This window comes from Ascaphus truei, chromosome 21, assembly GCF_040206685.1.
Source record: "Ascaphus truei isolate aAscTru1 chromosome 21, aAscTru1.hap1, whole genome shotgun sequence".
NCBI lineage: Eukaryota > Metazoa > Chordata > Amphibia > Anura > Ascaphidae > Ascaphus > Ascaphus truei.
The window spans coordinates 26,951,612-26,969,278 of NC_134503.1; the positions used below are offsets into that span (position 1 = coordinate 26,951,612).

The 17,667-nt window shown below is 46.2% G+C and overlaps 1 protein-coding gene across 2 annotated transcripts in view; it reads left to right on the forward strand.

Moving 5' to 3' along the window:
* Nucleotides 1–6,719, forward strand: part of MVB12B (multivesicular body subunit 12B) — a 104,442-nt gene extending 97,723 nt beyond the window's left edge. For both annotated transcript variants that reach the window (XM_075579408.1, XM_075579406.1), the window contains exon 10: nucleotides 347–6,719. In XM_075579408.1, coding sequence (XP_075435523.1) covers nucleotides 347–433 — 87 coding nt within the window. In that variant the 3' untranslated portion in view covers nucleotides 434–6,719. The remainder of the gene's footprint in view (nucleotides 1–346) is intronic.
* The last annotated feature ends 10,948 nt before the right edge of the window (nucleotides 6,720–17,667 follow it).

The following is a 17,667-nucleotide window of genomic DNA, read 5'->3' on the forward strand; positions in this document are numbered from 1 at the left end:
AGTGAGACTGCCCTCCCAGTGAGTGACACTCGCAATGAGTGAGAGTTCCCTCCCAGTGAGTGACACTCGCAATGAGTGAGACTGCCCTCCCAGTGAGTGACACTCACAATGAGTGAGACTGCCCTCTGAACTTTGCAGCCTGTAGATTGCTGAATATTATTTTGTTGCCCCCGTCTGTCTAACACTCTGCCACAAGATGGCGCTGCTGCACTGTCTCATAGTACCCGAATAGATACTCCAATCCCAAACCTGCTCCGTTCCCACAGCGGTCACGCCCGCAGACTGGGATTCTGGGTAATGACACCCTCTGACCACCACTTTCTCTCTCCTCCCGCCCCCCGCGCAGTACGACTACAGCTTCAGGACGGAACAGAGCGCGGCTGCCCGCCTGCCCCCCAGCCCTGCCCGCTGCCAGCAGCTTCCGGCGCCCTGAGAGAGATGGACGCGCCACGCACAAATACTACTGAGCAGAACCCATTGCTGCTGACCCCGCACCTTTGACCCGCAACGCCGCCAGAGGGCGGGGAAAGGGTTAGCGACTTTTCTAACGACGACGTTTTTTTTTTATAGCGTTATTTTGTAAATATATTATATATATATAAAAAAAAGAACAAATGTTACTAAAATGTTTTGGTGTTACCACTTCTGAGCCTTTCCCGGCTCGACATGCCACAGTGTTAATGAGTACAGAGTATTACCGCACACTTCTAGCCTGCGTGTTCGCGGGGACGTTTCGGAATGGAACGGATGATCCGATTCCCACCCAGTCTGGGTCCTGAAGATGCTTCGATGTAAAGTAGTGCTGGGTATGACCAGGTAGAAAGCACTGCGCCGTTTGCTGCGTCCGATGGAAGTTGCGTTTGTTTGACGCGGGTCCTTGGCCAGGGAGGATAACGACCTCTCGGCGGCGCCGGCGGAGGTGGTATAGATGCTAAGAAAAGGGACGCACGGAGACGAGCAATTAATGCGTCCCATTATAATATGTACATTGCCTAATGCCTCCCTATAACCCCCATTACCTCATATAACCCCTCCCTACAGAATAACTCCTCCTATTACCCCATATAACCCCTCCCTACAGTATAACTCCTCCTATTACCCCATATAACCCCTCCCTATAACCCCCATTACCTCATATAACCCCTCCCTACAGAATAACTCATCCTATTACCCCATATAACCCCTCCCTACAGTATAACTCCTCCTATTACCCCATATAACTTCTCCATATAACTCCTCCTATTACCCCATATAACCGCTCCCTATAACTCCTCCTATTACCCCATATAACCGCTCCCTATAACTCCTCCTATTACCCCATATAACCTCTCCCTATAACTCCTCTTATTACCCCTCATAACCGCTCCCTATAACTCCTCTTATTACCCCTCATAACCGCTCCCTATAACTCCTCCTATTACACCATATAACCTCTCCCTATAACTCCACCTATTACCCCATATAACCGCTCCCTATAACTCCTCCTATTACCCCATATAACCGCTCCCTATAACTCCTCCTATTACCCCATATAACCTCTCCCTATAACTCCTCCTATTACCCCTCATAACCACTCCCTATAACTCCTCCTATTACCCCATATAACCGCTCCCTATAACCCCTTCTATTACTCCATATAACCTCTCCCTATAACTCCTCTTATTACCCCATATAGCGAGAGAGAGAGCCCCTAAACCTGCTTTGCTCTATACTCATACAGTATCAAATCCGTCAGCCGGAGCCCCGGGTTATTGAGGGGGTCACTATTAATCGTGGAGAGGGTCCCACCTGTGCAGTGAAGGGTCCCACGTGGGCCTGTCCAGCTGATCCCCCGATATCGCTGGCCTTGGACCCCTGGCCCTGCTCTCGCACCCCTGTTGGCGTCCCTGCTCTTAATGCAGCTAGGGATTCTGGGTATTGACATGCACATAGCGGGTCACTTTTTGTTTCTTATCCACGTTACAGCGGGTCCCCCGACGTGTCCGGCGCGTGTCCGGCGCACGGCATCGGTCGCGGTCTTACTCCCCATTGTTGGAATTCTGCGTCTCCGTCCCTTTTATCCCCTTTTCTTGGCATCAAAAACTCCCTGCAGGTCGGAGGAAATTCCCCAGGCTCGCGGTCTGCGTCAAATACGAGAAAGTTCATGAACGTTTTTCACTTTCCTTTGCCCTAATGCACTGACCCCCAAGTGTCCCCCCGCTATCGCAAGCTGCTATCTCAACTGGAAGGCGTTCAAGGGAGATATTCACTGAAGTCTCCTGGCTGCAAAACGGGGGCGAAAGCCAGAACAAACACACGGTTTAACCGTCAGAATCCCGCCGAACACTATTTCGATGCGCGGAGATCTTATTTGAATTTTTATTGTGCGTCAACATTTCTGCGCTGTAAAGTGACACAAACCTTTATAAACTGTCCGGCCGTTTACGTGACTTATACGTGTGACGCGGAGATCGCCGTATGAAAGGAATTTTGGCGAGTGGCTGAGTCCCTGATTTGATTCAATTTAAATTAAAACAGATTAATGTGTGTATTTTATTTATAACCAGTGCCAGTAAATATAAGTTATTAGAGTAATATTATGTATAACGGCCGTACTGTGAGAATAAGACATTGTTACCTGTATAATGACACCGCCGCGCTGCGTCAGACGCGGTTTTGGGGTGATACAGAGCGACTTCATTCTGCGCTAATAATATAAACAGACTTTGTAGGTTTTACGGCAAACTGACGATTTTGACGCAGTTTCTCCTTTCTTTGGTGCACAGAACCGTTTCCTTTTTTAGTACATCCCGTTAGCATCTGTGCGCCCAGCGGCGGCCATTTCTACGCCCGCTAAATATTTGATTCAACCCATTTTTGACGCTGAAGTCGCACATTAAGAACAATGAGTTTAGTACAGAGACGCACACAAGCGCAATATCATTTGAGATTTCCGTGCATCAATTTTACGCGAAACATGCCAATTGCGACGCTTGGTACTGCGGCCTCTCGGGAGTTTTCCTTCGATAAATGTGCTGCTTTTACATTGATTTTGCCGCTCATTTATAGCCAGGAGCCGTCAGAAAAATGATCCCCGCCCCCCCCCCCCCCCCGCCAAACTATTTTGTATTTCGTTACCGAGCAAACAGAACAAATACAAGAACCTGAGAGAGTGCGAGGCCGCGTCTTCTTCCGATGTCTGCAGATTATATATTATTTCTGAACAACTTTGCATGAAAAAAAGCACAAAACCCCCCAGAATTCTCACAACACCCCGAACAAAACCCCCCAGAATTCTCACAACACCCCGAACAAAACCCCCCAGAATTCTCACAACACCCCGAACAAAACCCCCCAGAATTCTCACAACACCCCGAACAAAACCCCCCAGAATTCTCACAACACCCCGAACAAAACCCCCCAGAATTCTCACAACACCCCGAACAAAACCCCCCAGAATTCTCACAACACCCCGAACAAAACCCCCCAGAATTCTCACAACACCCCGAACAAAACCCCTCAGAATTCTCACAACACCCCGAACAAAACCCCCCAGAATTCTCACAACACCCCGAACAAAACCCCCCAGAATTCTCACAACACCCCGAACAAAACCCCCCAGAATTCTCACAACACCCCGAACAAAACCCCCCAGAATTCTCACAACACCCCGAACAAAACCCCCCAGAATTCTCACAACACCCCGAACAAAACCCCCCAGAATTCTCACAACACCCCGAACAAAACCCCTCAGAATTCTCACAACACCCCGAACAAAACCCCCCAGAATTCTCACAAAGCCCCGAACGAGAAAATAAAGCGCTTCCCGGTTTTACGATCGTTGAAATGGTTTTCTATTGCGATTCCTTTTCGTTATGCATTCTCGTAAGCGGCTAGCGCTTTCATTGCAGAGAACTCCTAATGTCGGATCGGTTTTGAGCGGGAGCATACTAAATATGGCGGCCATTGCGAGATTTCGTACAGCTTTACAGCTTGTGCCACATCGATCGCTCTCCGCGTGTTACACGCCTGCTAACGCGACGTGTATTGGGAACGATCGTTCTGCGTAGCTTTTTGCTTGAACCGTTCCTGCCGGAATTTCATGACGGCGACCATATTTAGGAGCGGCGGCGCCAAAAATGGCGGTGTAAACCGCAGGAGGATTTGACATTAGGGGTGTGATTTCATGGGAAATAGGGACGGGCATGGCAGTTTAAGAAATGTATTTTAATTTAACCCATTTAATTGCTAGCGGACTTTAAGGGCCGTACGATGCCCGCTGTATACGGGAAAGTATTTCTATGGCGTATATAAAGAATACATGGGGGGGGGGAAAACGAACCAATTTCCTTTTAATAATCCTTTCAAATGGAAAAACGAAAGCGCTTTTTGGTGTGTTTATACAATGCCGCTATGTAATACAATATCTTATGTTGGGGCGGATTGCGGTTCTGTAATTAAAATGAGATTGCCTCTTCTTTTTCCGTCCTTTCCAATGATTGTAATAAACGGAACATTCTGTGGCGTATTTATTGCATGGCGTGTTGTCGCAGAAGTGTGCGCGGTGACCAGCTATTGGTGACCGTGCGTGACGCAGATCGGACTGAAATCCGCCTGGGCGTTTTATTGTAACAGGCTGTTAAAACGTTGCTGTTCGATTAAAAGAAAATATTCCCAATTTAGGACGTTTTAAGTGGTAAATTCCAGATTCGGGGTACTCCGAAAATGGGACTCATTTCTGCCTTTTTTGCATCGTAAGGATTATGGGGAAATGTCTTGTTCATTTGTAATTAATGTTTGTTGTTAATAAGGCGGGACCACTTTGCCAATGTGTAGTGAGATAAGTTGTGTTACTTTTTAGCCATGAAAATGCAGAATCCAAACCTTTGGAAATTTAAAGGGTCAGTCCCTCCTAGGGGCAAAGTGTACTAATGGCAGTGACATGGTTAAAGGGTCAGTCCCTCCTAGGGGCAAAGTGTACTACTGGCAGTGACATGGTTAAAGGGTCAGTCTCTCCTAGGAGCAAAGTGTACTAATGGCAGTGACATGGTTAAGGGGTCAGTCCCTGCTACGACCTGTACATCTAGATGATTGTCCTTTTTACCCCAAATCTGCCCCCTATAAGTATTTTTACGTTACCCATGGCGAGCTGAGACTTGGGAGGGGTTTGGTTTTGACGAAAAACCTTACAGCCGCAGTAAAGACACTTGTGATCACGTCATCGTCTGCGACAGGTCCACAACCCTGCCTCACCCCACCGCACAGGAAACCGTGCTTCACTGCAGCAAAGGATTCTGGGTAATGACATGCAAATGACTGCTCACTCTCACATCTTAGCTGCTTTAACATGGATTCCTATAAATGTACGCAGGCTATGCTGCGGGATTATGGGTAAGGCAGGCTTGTGGACCTGTGCCATACAGTAGCTGTGAACGCGCTTATCGTTGCCGTATGTTGGGTTTGTCACACTTTGGCTCACTGTAACTTGTATACTGTACATGGAACGAAACCTTACAAAAGTCAAAAACTGTTCATTCACCCTCTTCACCACACCTCTGTCATTCGTACACTCTGGTCCTTGGGGGGGACTGGTCCCTTTTTAAAAGCAAAAATAAAAAAAAATGTATTTATTGGACATTAAAATATTATCTGTACTGTGAATTTTTTAATTTAACGAAATGTGTGTGGAAAAATAAGCTATACATCGTTACAACAAAACCGAGGCAGAATGATACCGTTGGTTTATTTGTAAGCTCCCGGCGAGGATTCCTCTGGTTGCTATTAGAGAATTGTCCTCTTTCCCCCGAATTAACGATGTGTTGTGTCCGGGTTTTCATTTCAATGTTACATACATTGTGTCATTTAATGCATTAAAAGTGATGTTAAGAATCATTTCAGTCCTCCACCTTCGTTATAGGGAGCAGTTAGAATTCCTCCTATTGCCCCAAATGACCGCCCCCTATAACTCCTATTACTCATGTAACTCCTCCCTCTACTCCATATAACCACTCCCGATAACTCCTATTACCCCATATGACCCCTCCCTTTAACTCCTCCTACCCCATATAACCGCTCCCTATAACTCCTCCTATTACCCCATATGACCCCTCCCTTTAACTCCTCCTACCCCATATAACCGCTCCCTATAACTCCTCCTATTACTCCATATAACCACTCCCTATAACTCCTCTTATTACCCCATATAACCGCTCCCTATAACTCCTCCTATTGCTCCATATAACCGCTCCCTATAACAAATCCTATTACCCCATGTAACCCCTCCCTTTAACTTCTCCTATTACCCCCATGTAACCCCTCCTATTACCCCATATAACCCCTCCTTTTACCCCATATAACCGCTCCCTATAACTCCCTTTTAACCTAAGCTTCATATGTTAAATGTTCAAGACAAACTTTTTCATTGCCCTAATACATCTTCCCCTATAAGTATTGGCAACTGCGTGACAACACAAAGATCCTTAATTAATCCAGCCTACATTTCCACGTTTTAACCAGACAAGACGAATCCATCCTGATATGTTCTCCGACGTTCTGCATTGTATGTTAGGTTTTTATTTGTGTGTGTGTGCAAAGTGTGCAGTTCTATCTAAATATTTTATATTTATTTTACACAACTCCCCTGTATTTTAGGCCGGGGGAGGGGGATTTTTTTTCATGTGTAGTTATTAGTGTGTATTCTTAATAGAATTTGTTAAATAAAAGTTGTCTTTTAACCTGAACTTTCTCTGCATCCTATTAATTCACTGAGATTCAGTCCCACCACGTGGGTAAAAAAAACTGTGTGTGTGTGCCAAGCACGCTCATTTTAAGTGAAACTTCTTTGTCTTTTGTCACTGTTTTGTCACAGAAATTGTATTTGTAATGGTGATGTTTTTAATTAAAAATCAAAACACAATTTCAGTGCCAAAACGAAATGAGGTTTGACTTAGAACACGTGTTTCAGCTATTTGCACTTCTATATTTATAATAACTGAATTCCTTGTGTGTGTGTGTGTGCGTGTCAGGGTCCTGCCCCTCTCTCTCCTGACTCCCTTCACCCCTTCCCCCCCCCCCAGACGCGGCTTTGTGTGCTGGTGCCTTCTGCCGGAGCAGCCCCCCACCGCCCCGTAGGTACAGAGAGGAGGGGGTCTCTCCGGCTGCCCCGGAGCAGCCCCCACTCTCTCTCCCGGCAGAGCTGTGTCCTGCTCGGCAGAGGTACGGGGACACGGGGGTGTTAGGCGGGCTGACTGGGGAGGGGTGGGGTGCTCGGCACATCACTGAGGGGGCTGCAGGGACACGGTGCTGCGGGGGATGCAGTGCTGCGGGGATGATGTGTGGTCAACCCCCCCTCCCATCTCCCCGTTACCAGACCGGAGCAGCCCCCCTCCCTCTCTCCTCCCCCCGGCAGAGCCCTGATCTCGGGGAGGTGTGCGTGTGTGTGTGCTTGTCCGTCCAGCGGTGACGCCTCCTGGTGGGGGCTGGCAACACTGACGACCTCTTTTGCCAGGAGTGATGTGACTTCCGTCACCACTTCCGCCTCAATCAACTGCATTCACGCCGTTAAAGAAGCTTCACTTCAAAAACATGTTATAAGCAAGTTGTCTGTGTCCTTCGTAAAGATGTAATCGCCCTTTAAAAAAATTGAGGACGGGGTTACAATAAGATATCAGCTAAAAATGGTAAAAAAAACAAAAAACATCTATGTTACACACAAAAGAAAAAATGAATCCGGCTTTCCGTTCCTCCTAATACACGTCACTGTGCCTAATTCTTAGTCAGGACAGACCCTTTAAATATATCTTCTTAGGTAAGTCAGTTATACGAAGACTTCCAACTTCCGAAGCGATTACCCATCGTAACTACAGTAGCAGCTTCGTTAATATTCTAAAACGCCCGTTTTAACAATGACCGGGCGTTACAGGGTTTCCCCGCTTAGTAACACTGTACGTGTACATTGCAATGCGAGCCTGAACCTCTTAATTGTATGAACCCCATTCATTTCCGCTCCGGGAACCCCCTGCCTCCGGAGATACGAAGCTCCTGAAGGGGGTGCCAGTACCCGCTCCGGTGGGCCAATAGGAAGCCGTGACATCACCCGGTGCAGCTTTCCTATTGGCCCACGGGACGCGGGAGCTTTAAAAAGCAGAGAGATTTCGGTGCCCCCTTTGGAGCTCTCTATCTCGGGAGCTGAAGTTAGCGGGGTTTCACTTCGGAGACCCTCTGGGTCTCTAATAAAAACTAATTCCAGTCATACCTAAAAAAAAGGCTCCCGGGATAGGAGTTCTCGTGTCTGAAAATGAAAAGCACTTGTTGAATGGATGAAGATCTTCTCTAGTCGAAGGACAGCACAGTGGAGGTGGAATGGGTCAAGAGCGCCCACATCCAACACGACTGATCCACCCAACAGTAATAGTTTTCATTTATACGGTGCTGGGTTGAGGAGGCAGGACCTACCGTTTGGGACCTGTATACGTCCCCCCTCCTGCGGCCTACTGTAATATTGGCCAATCGGAACGCTCCGTTCAGCAGAACAGGTGTACTCTTATTTCACCTTACAGGTGCCTGGTGTGTGGAACCTTCCGTCTGTAAGCGCTCTGATTGGCTCAGGCTGTTGCCGTGGATATTCCAAACTTAGCTGTAAGGTCAACACTTGGTAAGTTCCATCTGACTACAATTTATGGGGAGGTTATAAACAGATACAGGTTTATGTTGCTAATGAAGGGGGTAACCTGCAGAATTGGGGGACATACATATACACGCACACATATATGTACGCACACATACATATACTTCACTAACAATAAACTGCCTGGGTGCAATAATCTGCAACCAAAAATGGGGTACAAATATAGAAGAATCGGGCACATCAGGTCTTGTAGTAAAAAATAAAAAAAGGTTTATTAATAAAAATCAACGTTTCTGCCAAAACGTGGATTTGTGTTAATAAACCTTTTATTTTTTATTATAAGACCTGTTGTGCCTGCGTCTTCTATATTTGTACGTATGTATATTTACCCTCCCTGTGAGAGGTTCCGCTCCGGGACCGAAATGTCGGATTGGGCGTCTCGTTTTTGTCTACATGCCTGAATACACTGATTTTGTATCATTCTACTGGAGTGCTGTTTTTACTTACCTGCCGCAAGAAAGGTAATATCGTTAACATTATATGTATATGTATGTATATGCATTATATGTATGTCACATCTTTGTCACGCACCTGTGTTGTTTCCATGTTTGCTATATATCTCTATGCACCTGTATATATCCTTTGACCTATATTACTGGATATCCATTATATGGTGACTGGGTCACCATTATACAAGCCGGTGTATGTATATATGTATAGATATGTCAGAATCTCCCTGATCTCTGCTACCATATGGTTCCCGACCTCACAAAGGTTAAAATGCAGAAAGTCCATAGAAAGAATCCTAGGCACAAAAAAGATATGGCCAGAAAATGGAAACTGAAATCAGGAAATAATCATGAAATGGTGAGTATTACACTGACATGTGGCTTTAAAAAAAAACTACCTGTATTTAAGGGATCTGGAACACCTTAATCAGAAGACCCCACAGGGTCTCACTGCATATGTTACATAGTAGATGAGGTTGAGAAAAGACGTACGTCCATCAAGTCCAACCTATGCTAAATTTAGACAACAGATACTTTATCCTATATCCGTACTTACAGTATACTGATCCAGAGGAAGGCAAACCAAAACCCCAGTGACACATTATCTAATGATAACTCATAAGGGGAAAAATAAATTCCTTCCTCACTCCTTCCTCACTCCATGAATTGGCAATCGGATTAATCCCTGGATCAACATCCTTTACTTATTTGGTATATCCCTGTATACCTTTCCTTCCTATAAAGATGTCCAACCTACTTTTGAACAAATCTATTGTATCTGCCATCACAGTCCCCCTGGGTAATGAATATGTCTTGCTGCTCCGCTCTTTAAAGATCCCCTCTCAGAGAAGGAGAATATGCATCGAGTCGATCTTTTATAGATATTTAATCGCAAGAAAAGTAATGTAATTACATCAAAATAGTTCAAGACCTACGTGGGAGACTTGGATGAAATCTAAATTTAAATATAAGCGCACAACCACTGACTCCCAAATTCCAATTTTCAAAAATCCTAAATTTCCTCCTGGTTGTGAACCCAGACAATTCGACCAATTTAAATCAAAAAATATCAGGGCGATCGCTGACCTGCTGAGTCTAGGAAAGTTCCTGAGCTACCAAGGATTAAAAAAATAAATATGAAATTCCAGAACTGAACGCGTTCAAATATCTCCAGATTCGACACTTCACACACAAAATATCCCCAACATTAGAATTTCCCCCTCTCACTAATTTTGAAAGGCTGTGTCGCAACACCGCTCATCAAAAAAGTCTTATAACGAAAATATACGCTGAAATGGAGATGTCAGCAGACCCTCCTACCCATGAATATATTCTCAAATGGGCAGCCAAATTGAATATGGTTATAGACAGAGAGGATTGGGAAAGTATATGGGAATCTGCCTCAGGAACTTCCATACTATGTACCACAACGAAGGAAAACATTTATAAAATACTGTTCCACTGGTATCTTACCCCAGTCAGACTAAGACAAATCTACCCTCTGGCCTCCGACCTATGCTGGAGAGGCTGCGGACAAAAGGGGGACATGGCCCACATTTGGTGGTCATGCCCAGAGATACAGAAATATTGGCTAACCATACAAACTATAATAAAAGAGGTCACAGACCTCACAATACCCATCGATCCGCTGACCTACTTACTGGCCAGGCCAATGGAGAATATTAACCGCCCAGTAAGAAAATTAATCTCCTTTATTCTTACAGCGGTTAGGTGCGCAGTGGCCGCCTCATGGAAGATAGAAGAAGGTATCACTCCCCCCCACCCCCAAGCAAACAGTGAAAAAAAGGATCCAGGAAGTAATGCTAATGGAAAAACTATCAGCCTTCCTGAAAAGAACCACTATGACCTTTTATAAAGTCTGGGAACCATGGCTGATCCAACCAACAAGGTAGAAACCCCCTTATATAGAAGGGAAGCGACCCAGGCATCTGAGAGAATAGATGCGAGGCTGGTCACTGGTGGACGGGATGAGAGGTTGAGTGCCACCCCCCCCCCTTACTCTTCCCCCTCCCCCTTTCTTGTTCTCTCTCTCGTCTGTCCTTTTAGGTCCATCAGGAGGATCGGAGGCCTGGCGAGGACATATTCTATTCTATCACTCTTTCTAAATGAAAAACAAAAACCCTGTATTAGGCTAAGAATTATCTGCATGTTTGTTCAATGTATAAATGCCTAATAAAAAAATTTGAAACAAAAAAAATTGTTCAAGATCAGCGTTCTCCGCTGCAGACATCACCTACTAAGCCCAGACTCGTGTTTACAAAGGCTCCGAACTGTAAGCAAATATTAGCCCCAAGCTGTCTGAGAAAAGAGAGCGCGGATCAACCAAGAAAGGGTAAGAGGCTTCTTCAGATGTTTACCCAAATACAAATGTAAGATGTTTGAGTCACAGATAACACACAGTTTTGTCATAGAAGATTTTATTGACTGCAACACAGCACACGTGAGTTATACACTCCAATGTCCATGTAATAAACAACACGTGGGTAGGATAACAGGCACATTATCAATGCGTAGAGCAGAGCGTGTGAGGAATATGGGAGGCTTCCTACAACTCAGGGTATCAACATATCGAAGAATGTCACGGGCAACATCCAAAACATTACACATCTCTATGCCGGGAACACACTGGATCTATCCATTGAAAATGCTAAATGGATTGAAGATCGATTTTGTCATACATCTTTTACAATACAGCGGGCTGGTTTCTGATATAGTTCAATATTTAGAGTTGAGAAATATTGGACCTTATAACTGTCTCTTTTTGATGCAGATGCTTCTTGATAGTTTCCAGAAAATTGCTACATCTGTTTGTGATCTGTTTAGGGTACGGTACTGGATCACTGGATAAGTCCTCGTTTATATAGGATATATCATATCTAATTTGGTACATAAATTATTAATGGTAAAACATATACAAATTTAAATTAGGTACCAGATGTGTTCTTTTTTAGTATACATTTTATTTAATTTGAATATGTTTATATATTTTTAATATATAACCTTGGTGGAACAGGTGTGGGAAGCGCAAACCACAAAATAAAGAATATACAAAACAGTTGTCAGTAGAATCACTGTATTGAGAAATGAATGGCAAGCATGCAATTAACCATGCACAGGTGGGGGTGGTGGGAGTGAACACAAATGCTGTTTAACCCTTTGCGTGACCGACATATATGGGGTATCTTAAACCTGTAAGTGTCTAATACAAGCTATATAGTGAAAGAGATGATGGTGTATAAATAAATAATATAAATATATATCTGACTCACACGGCCATGTATGAGTCCCCACATGTAGAAGTGCCTTTAAAATCTCCTTGTAGATTTCGGTAACTGCCCCAGTGATCGTGCAGACAGAAGGGGGGGGGGGGGGGGGTGTAGTAGAATATAAATGAAATAAATAGTGACTGACACGGCCATCCCGTGGGGTCAACTCATGTAGTGATTTCATTGTAGGAATGAATCGAATGATATCGGCCCCCCTAGGTGCACTGTGCTCCACCCTTCACCACTCTTGGGTGCAATTCCTTCCAGTAGCACATTAGGCTAGTATTTTACAGCCGTGCTATTCCAAGAGCAGCTTGGGTAATACTGACGTTTAGGCGCTTAATTGTAGCCCCCTATTCTGGGCGCTTCCTCACTCCAGACTTAGACGCACATATAGGCACACACTTCCAAGCCACACACTCTAATTCTGTGTTCACTATTTAGGTGCTAGAATATACAGTAGCTATATATTGTGTGTGTGTATACAGACAATATTGCATCTCTGTTGCTCAACTCAAAATCCTCCTATCTCCTACCTAACGTTGTCATTCATGGCTGTCCAAGTTTATTTATGTATAAAATGTTTTACCAGGAAGTAATACATAAAGAGTTACCTCTCGTTTTCAAGCTTGTCCTGGGCACAGAGTGAGTGCAGCTGTGAAAGGGATGTTGTGTGATTTCTTTCAGTTACCCTCTGTGCGCTACAAATACATAGTCACATTAAGTCTCCGGGTCATTAAGATTGATCTGTGGGTGTTCATCGTAATGTAAACCTGCATCACCTACAGTCTCAGCAGAATGTCTCGCTTTGAGCATATCACTCTCACCTTACGTGATCTGTACCGGCTTCCACTGATCAACCGGGTTCGCTTCATGTTGGCTGTAAGGGCCTTTAATACCTTGCAAAGTCAGGGCCTGCCTATCCGCTGTCTCTTTTGAAGCCCCGGAGGGATACTGGTCTTCTCAGGTTCTCAGGGGGTTCCGCCTCTCCGTGCCAAGGGTACTGCACCCTGTGCTGGGTGGGTGAGGCTTCATGTGTGCAGCTTCAGAGGTCTGGAACTCTGTAGTATATCTACTTTACCACTGTTTGGGGCTCAGTGTCAGACTTACCTCTTCCTTCTCGCTTTTCCTGTCTAACAAAACAATTGTACAGTGTATCGTTTTAATTTGTTTAACTGTAAATGATTGCGATGCCCCCTTAAGTATAGGTGTGTGTTTACTGAAAAATAAGTGACGATCATGAATTTGGCTGGTCTCTGTCATGTAAACCTACATCACTCCAACTCTTCCCACTAGTCTGTTTCGCCCCCAGCCGACTCTGCTACCCTTCTCTGCTACCCTTCTCTGTCACCCTTCTCTGTCACCCTTCTCCTCTGCTGCAGTCGCCGCACAAAATCGAGCTCTCTTCGCCAACATTTATTTATAATATATTTTATCTGGAAGTTAGCTGTGGGGCTGCATATGGCTATTTATGACCAGTCATTATTGTAACATCAGCCATCTAGGTAGCCACCTATATTTCTGGCCCCTCTACATCTTGGTGCATATTCATCCTGGCCAACGATAGAGGACATGCACCTATTCATGAGAGAGAGAGACTCTGATAGTTTGGCCTTTGCTGCCTCCTAATGAACGTGTGTCTATATCCATGTAACACCAGAGCCCTATGTCTGCTGGTCTCTTCTCTTTTGATTTTGGTGCCTCCCGGCGGTATTTGAGCTACAGTATAAGGGAAGCTCTGGATCACTCCCCTGACAGGTTACTATACGCCTTTATATACTGACCATATATGACAGTGCCCTCCAAACCTTGTTTACCTTTGGGTGTCCGTGACGACTTCTATTCCGCCGGACACCTTTCTATTGGCTGACTTATCTAGCTCCACCCATGCTACAGGGTATATCTGATACACTGAAGCAGCTATACGTGACTCCTCCCCCCGGAAGAAGCGCGACTCGGCACGCAAACCGCGCGTTGGGGTGTAGTGACGTCACGCCGGTGACGCTCACGAGCGAGACAGAGATTGGAAGTTTAGAGCCACTGGGAGACACTGCTGTATTGGGGCTGTGTTTATACTGTATATACCTTCCATGGTTATTGTGCCTTTCAGCGCATTCTAATGCTCTGTATATTTACCGGCATATACTACTGACTGTGCATATATCTATTTGGGTGTACCTGTATGGGTCAATCACTCCTACACCATAGATACTCCATCTGGCCCCTAAACAGATAATTATAGGGACATTATTGTTCCCAGCCGCTGCATACACCTTGCCTAATGCCGTTGGCCTCCCGTGGCTCATACAGCAATCTGCTTGCTAGGGGTATTTATATTGAGGCCTCCGGCTCCTACCCTGCATTTTCCCGACCAGCCTTCTCAGCTCTGGGGATTTTAATGACATTTTGTTATCACTGTATATAATTATCACGTTTTTCAGCGTTCTCCTTTACTATTAAAATGTAATTATTTTTGTTTTTAACAATTAGAACGTACAGTTCTGCTCACCCTTTAATGCATAGGGACTAAGGCAGGCTGTGCAAAGTGGGGCCGGAGGATTTTAAGGGGGGGCGTGGTGGCTACAGAGGTCCCGCTCTCTCCCCCAAGGCATTTAAATGAAATGCAGACTGTGCGATGTCTCTGCAGCTTCTCCTACCTGATCTTAGGCGACGCATCGCCATGGCATCCGGCATCAGATGATGCCGTGGGGGTCACGTGACGTCGTGTAGCCATGGCAACGTGATGTCACATTACACCGTGACGTCATTTGACGCCGGAGCCGAGGAGGAGGGGGGTGCGAGCCGGGAGGTAAGCAGTCATGAGGGGGCGCAGGTTAAAAACTTTGTGCACCCCTGGACTAAGGAGTATGTTCAGCCTACTTTTCTGGGGATATTTGTATGTCATTACCCTATATTTGACTCCTCTTCAATTTTGACTCGACTCAAATCTAAATGATTTGTTAATTGGTTTGTAATTAGAGATATTTGTAGCAGAATCCCATGTATGTTCTTTTTACCTTTTTAGATACCGTTTTGTGTAATAAAAGATATGACAGACCAGAGGGGCTTCCTGTTTGCACTTGTGTGTTAGCAGAAGTGTATATGTGACCCTATAAACCTCCTTCACACCCGGGCTTGGCAGCGTGACACTAGGGCAGCGTCCTGGGGAAGAATCACTGAGCTGTTAGCAATAGATACAACGGATAGAAAAGACATTACACATAGGTTGGATTAAAGAGAATATTTTATTGAAATAATGAATCTCTTTGCTGGTAGGGGCCTGCAGCACATTGCAGAGCGATATAGTAACACGCAGAGCAATGCATTGCAGGCCCCTCCGGCAGCAAAGGGGTGAAGACCAATGCAGGGTGTATAAAGATCTCACTGATAATTCATGCACAAAGGGCAGTTTGTTGCTGTGATCCAGAGGAAGGCGAAACATAACCCCTGCTGTGCAATGGGGGAAAAAAATTCCTTCCTGACCCCATTAAATGGCGATCGGAGGGTCCCTGGATCACTGCGCAGTGAGATCAGATGGAGCAGCACAGATCAGCGTTGTTATACACAGGGGCACACTCAGTATATAGAGATGCGGGTGATGGGGCCCTTGTGCCCCTGTGTATAACTCACCTGCTCCCCCATCCCCCTGCATATCTATCCCATTCACCCCTTTTCCTCCCGCATACCTCGCAGGGCCGGCCATTAGGCGGTCGCCTAGCGCGCAGAGGTCCTAGGGGCGCGTTAATAATCATTATTATTTTTTCCTCTTATTATTTTTTTAAATTTATTTATCTTTTTTTTAAAAATTATTTTTCTTTGTTTTTTTATCCGGTATTTTGGCGCCCTTTTATTTGTATTTTGCGTCGCGCTGGGTGCGGTAGCGCCCCCAGCAGCCCCGATAGCTACGCCACTGTTTATTATTTTATTTATCTTATTATTTTTTATACAACTGGGGCGAAAATATAAAGTTTCGCCTTGGGCGCATTTAACCCGTGTACCGGCCCTGCTCCTGGTTCTCTCACCCTCCCACGCCCAATATCCCTATCTCCCTCTAGTACCCGCCCCTCACGCCCACTATCCCTATCTCCCTCTAGTACCCGCCCCTCACGCCCAATATCCCTATCTCCCTCTAGTACCCGCCCCTCACGCCCACTATCCCTATCTCCCTCTAGTACCCGCCCCTCACGCCCAATATCCCTATCTCCCTCTAGTACCTGCCCCTCACGCCCAATATCCCTATCTCCCTCTAGTACCCGCCCCTCACGCCCAATATCCCTATCTCCCTCTAGTACCTGCCCCCCACGCCCAATATCCCTATCTCCCTCTAGTACCCGCCCCTCACCCCCAATATCAGTATCTCCCTCTAGTACCCGCCCCTCACGCCCAATATCCCTATCTCCCTCTAGTACCCGCCCCTCACGCCCAATATCCCTATTTCCCTCTAGTACCCGCCCCTCACCCCCAATATCCCTATCTCCCTCTAGTACCCGCCCCTCACGCCCAATATCCCTATCTCCCTCTAGTACCTGCCCCTCACGCCCAATATCCCTATCTCCCTCTAGTACCCGCCCCTCACGCAAAATATCCCTATCTCCCTCTAGTACCTGCCCCTCACGCCCAATATCCCTATCTCCCTCTAGTACCCGCCCCTCAAACCCAATATCCCTATCTCCCTCTAGTACCTGCCCCTCACGCCCAATATCCCTATCTCCCTCTAGTACCCGCCCCTCACGCCCAATATCCCTATCTCCCTCTAGTACCCGCCCCTCACGCCCAATATCCCTATCTCCCTCTAGTACCGCCCCTCACGCCCAATAGCCCAATCTCCCTCTAGTACCCGCCCCTCACGCCCAATATCCCTATCTCCCTCTAGTACCCGCCCCTCACGCCCAATATCCCTATCTCCCTCTAGTACCCGCCCCTCACCCCCAATATCAGTATCTCCCTCTAGTACCCGCCCCTCACGCCCAATATCCCTATCTCCCTCTAGTACCCGCCCCTCACGCCCAATATCCCTATCTCCCTCTAGTACCCGCCCCTCACCCCCAATATCCCTATCTCCCTCTAGTACCCGCCCCTCAAACCCAATATCCGTATCTCCCTCTAGTACCTGCCCCTCACGCCCAATATCCCTATCTCCCTCTAGTACCCGCCCCTCACGCCCAATATCCCTATCTCCCTCTAGTACCCGCCCCTCACGCCCAATATCCCTATCTCCCTCTAGTACCGCCCCTCACGCCCAATAGCCCAATCTCCCTCTAGTACC